Source organism: Cyprinodon variegatus, unplaced genomic scaffold (assembly GCF_000732505.1).
Source record: "Cyprinodon variegatus isolate N-32 unplaced genomic scaffold, C_variegatus-1.0 Scaffold1837, whole genome shotgun sequence".
NCBI classification, from domain to species: Eukaryota; Metazoa; Chordata; class Actinopteri; order Cyprinodontiformes; family Cyprinodontidae; genus Cyprinodon; species Cyprinodon variegatus.
In genome coordinates this window covers 1-1,347 of record NW_015152290.1, presented here as the reverse complement: position 1 = coordinate 1,347, position 1,347 = coordinate 1, and the positions used below count along the sequence as shown (strand labels likewise).

At 49.4% G+C, this 1,347-nt stretch overlaps 1 protein-coding gene across 1 annotated transcript in view; it reads left to right on the top strand.

Moving 5' to 3' along the window:
* Nucleotides 1-1,212, top strand: part of dnajc1 (DnaJ heat shock protein family (Hsp40) member C1) — a 9,976-nt gene extending 8,764 nt beyond the window's left edge. Inside the window, exons 7-10 of the mRNA XM_015404720.1 lie at nt 307-385; nt 494-654; nt 732-851; nt 1,087-1,212. Coding sequence (XP_015260206.1) covers nt 307-385; nt 494-654; nt 732-851; nt 1,087-1,143 — 417 coding nt within the window. The 3' untranslated portion in view covers nt 1,144-1,212. The remainder of the gene's footprint in view (nt 1-306; nt 386-493; nt 655-731; nt 852-1,086) is intronic.
* The last annotated feature ends 135 nt before the right edge of the window (nt 1,213-1,347 follow it).

Sequence of the window (1,347 nt, the reverse complement as noted above, 5' to 3'; positions counted from 1 at the left end):
GACCTTGGTCTCAGCTGTAGTCTTGGTCTCTAGTCTGGACCTTGGTCTCAGCTGTAGTCCTGGTCTCTGTTCTGGACCTTGGTCTCAGCTGTAGTCTTGGTCTCTAGTCTGGACCTTGGTCTCAGCTGTAGTCTTGGTCTCTGTTCTGGACCTTGGTCTTAGGTCTCCATGGGCTAAGCTGTAGTCCTGGTCTCTAGTCTGGATCTTGGTCTCCTGGGTTCCTCTAGTCCTGGTCTCTGTGTATTCGCTGGTTTCCACCAAGGTTCTGGTTCTTGCCTCTTCTCAGTCCAGGTCTCTGTGTTCCAGGAGGTGAAGCAGTACTATGAGGACTATCAGCAAATGAAGACGGAACAGGAGGCTGAAGCTGAACAGGAAGTTGCTCCAAGTAAACCCCATCTTCTCCTTCCAGGCTTCTGTTCTTTGGAACCTAACCTAGAACCGATGAAGAACTCATGGTTCCTTCTGATCTCTCCTCCTGCTTCTGCCTTCACAGGAGAGAAACGACCAAAAGTCAAGAAGCCCAAAGTGGAATTTCCAGTTTATGTACCTTCAGAGAACCAGAACCACCAGAACTATGACCAGACCACATCCATTGAGGACATTGAAGACCAAATGGACGACTGGCTGCAGGACCTGAAAGGTCCCAAGAAGAAGGTGGGAAACCTAGGGCTCTCTTAGACAACCTGTCCTTATTCTGTTCCTTCTGACCTCTGGCTGTCCCTCTGTCTTAGGTGTCAGAATGGACAGAAGACGACTTCAGCCTCCTTAGCAGGTTGATGGTCAAATTCCCTGGAGGAACTCCAGGCCGATGGGAGAAGATCGCTCAGGAGCTTGGACGATCCGTGTCTGCTGTGAGTTTGACAGCATCAGGAGGTTCCCCTAGGTCCGGTTCCACAGCCAGCCATGTATGTCATCTGCTGGTCCTGGTCCAGTCCCAGGCCAGAACCTTTGGGTCCAGAGGTCCGGTTACATAGACAGGTTCCCTGAAGTTGTTCTGGACTATGTCCTGGATCTAGAACCGCTTAGATTGGACTCATGGTGCTGATGTTGTTGATGAATCTTCTGAATCTTTTTTTCCTTTTCCAGGTGACGGCTAAAGTCAAAGAGTTGAAGGACAACGTGAACCCAACCTCAGGTACATAGAAGATGTTCTGGTCTTCATGTAGATGTTCTGTGGATCAGGTAGATGTTCTGGTCTTCAGGTAGATGTTCTGTGGATCAGGTAGATGTTCTGTGGGTCAGTAGATGTTCTGTGGATCAGGTAGATGTTCTGTGGGTCAGTAGATGTTCTGTGGGTCAGTAGATGTTCTGTGGGTCAGTAGATGTTCTGTGGGTCAGTAGATGTTC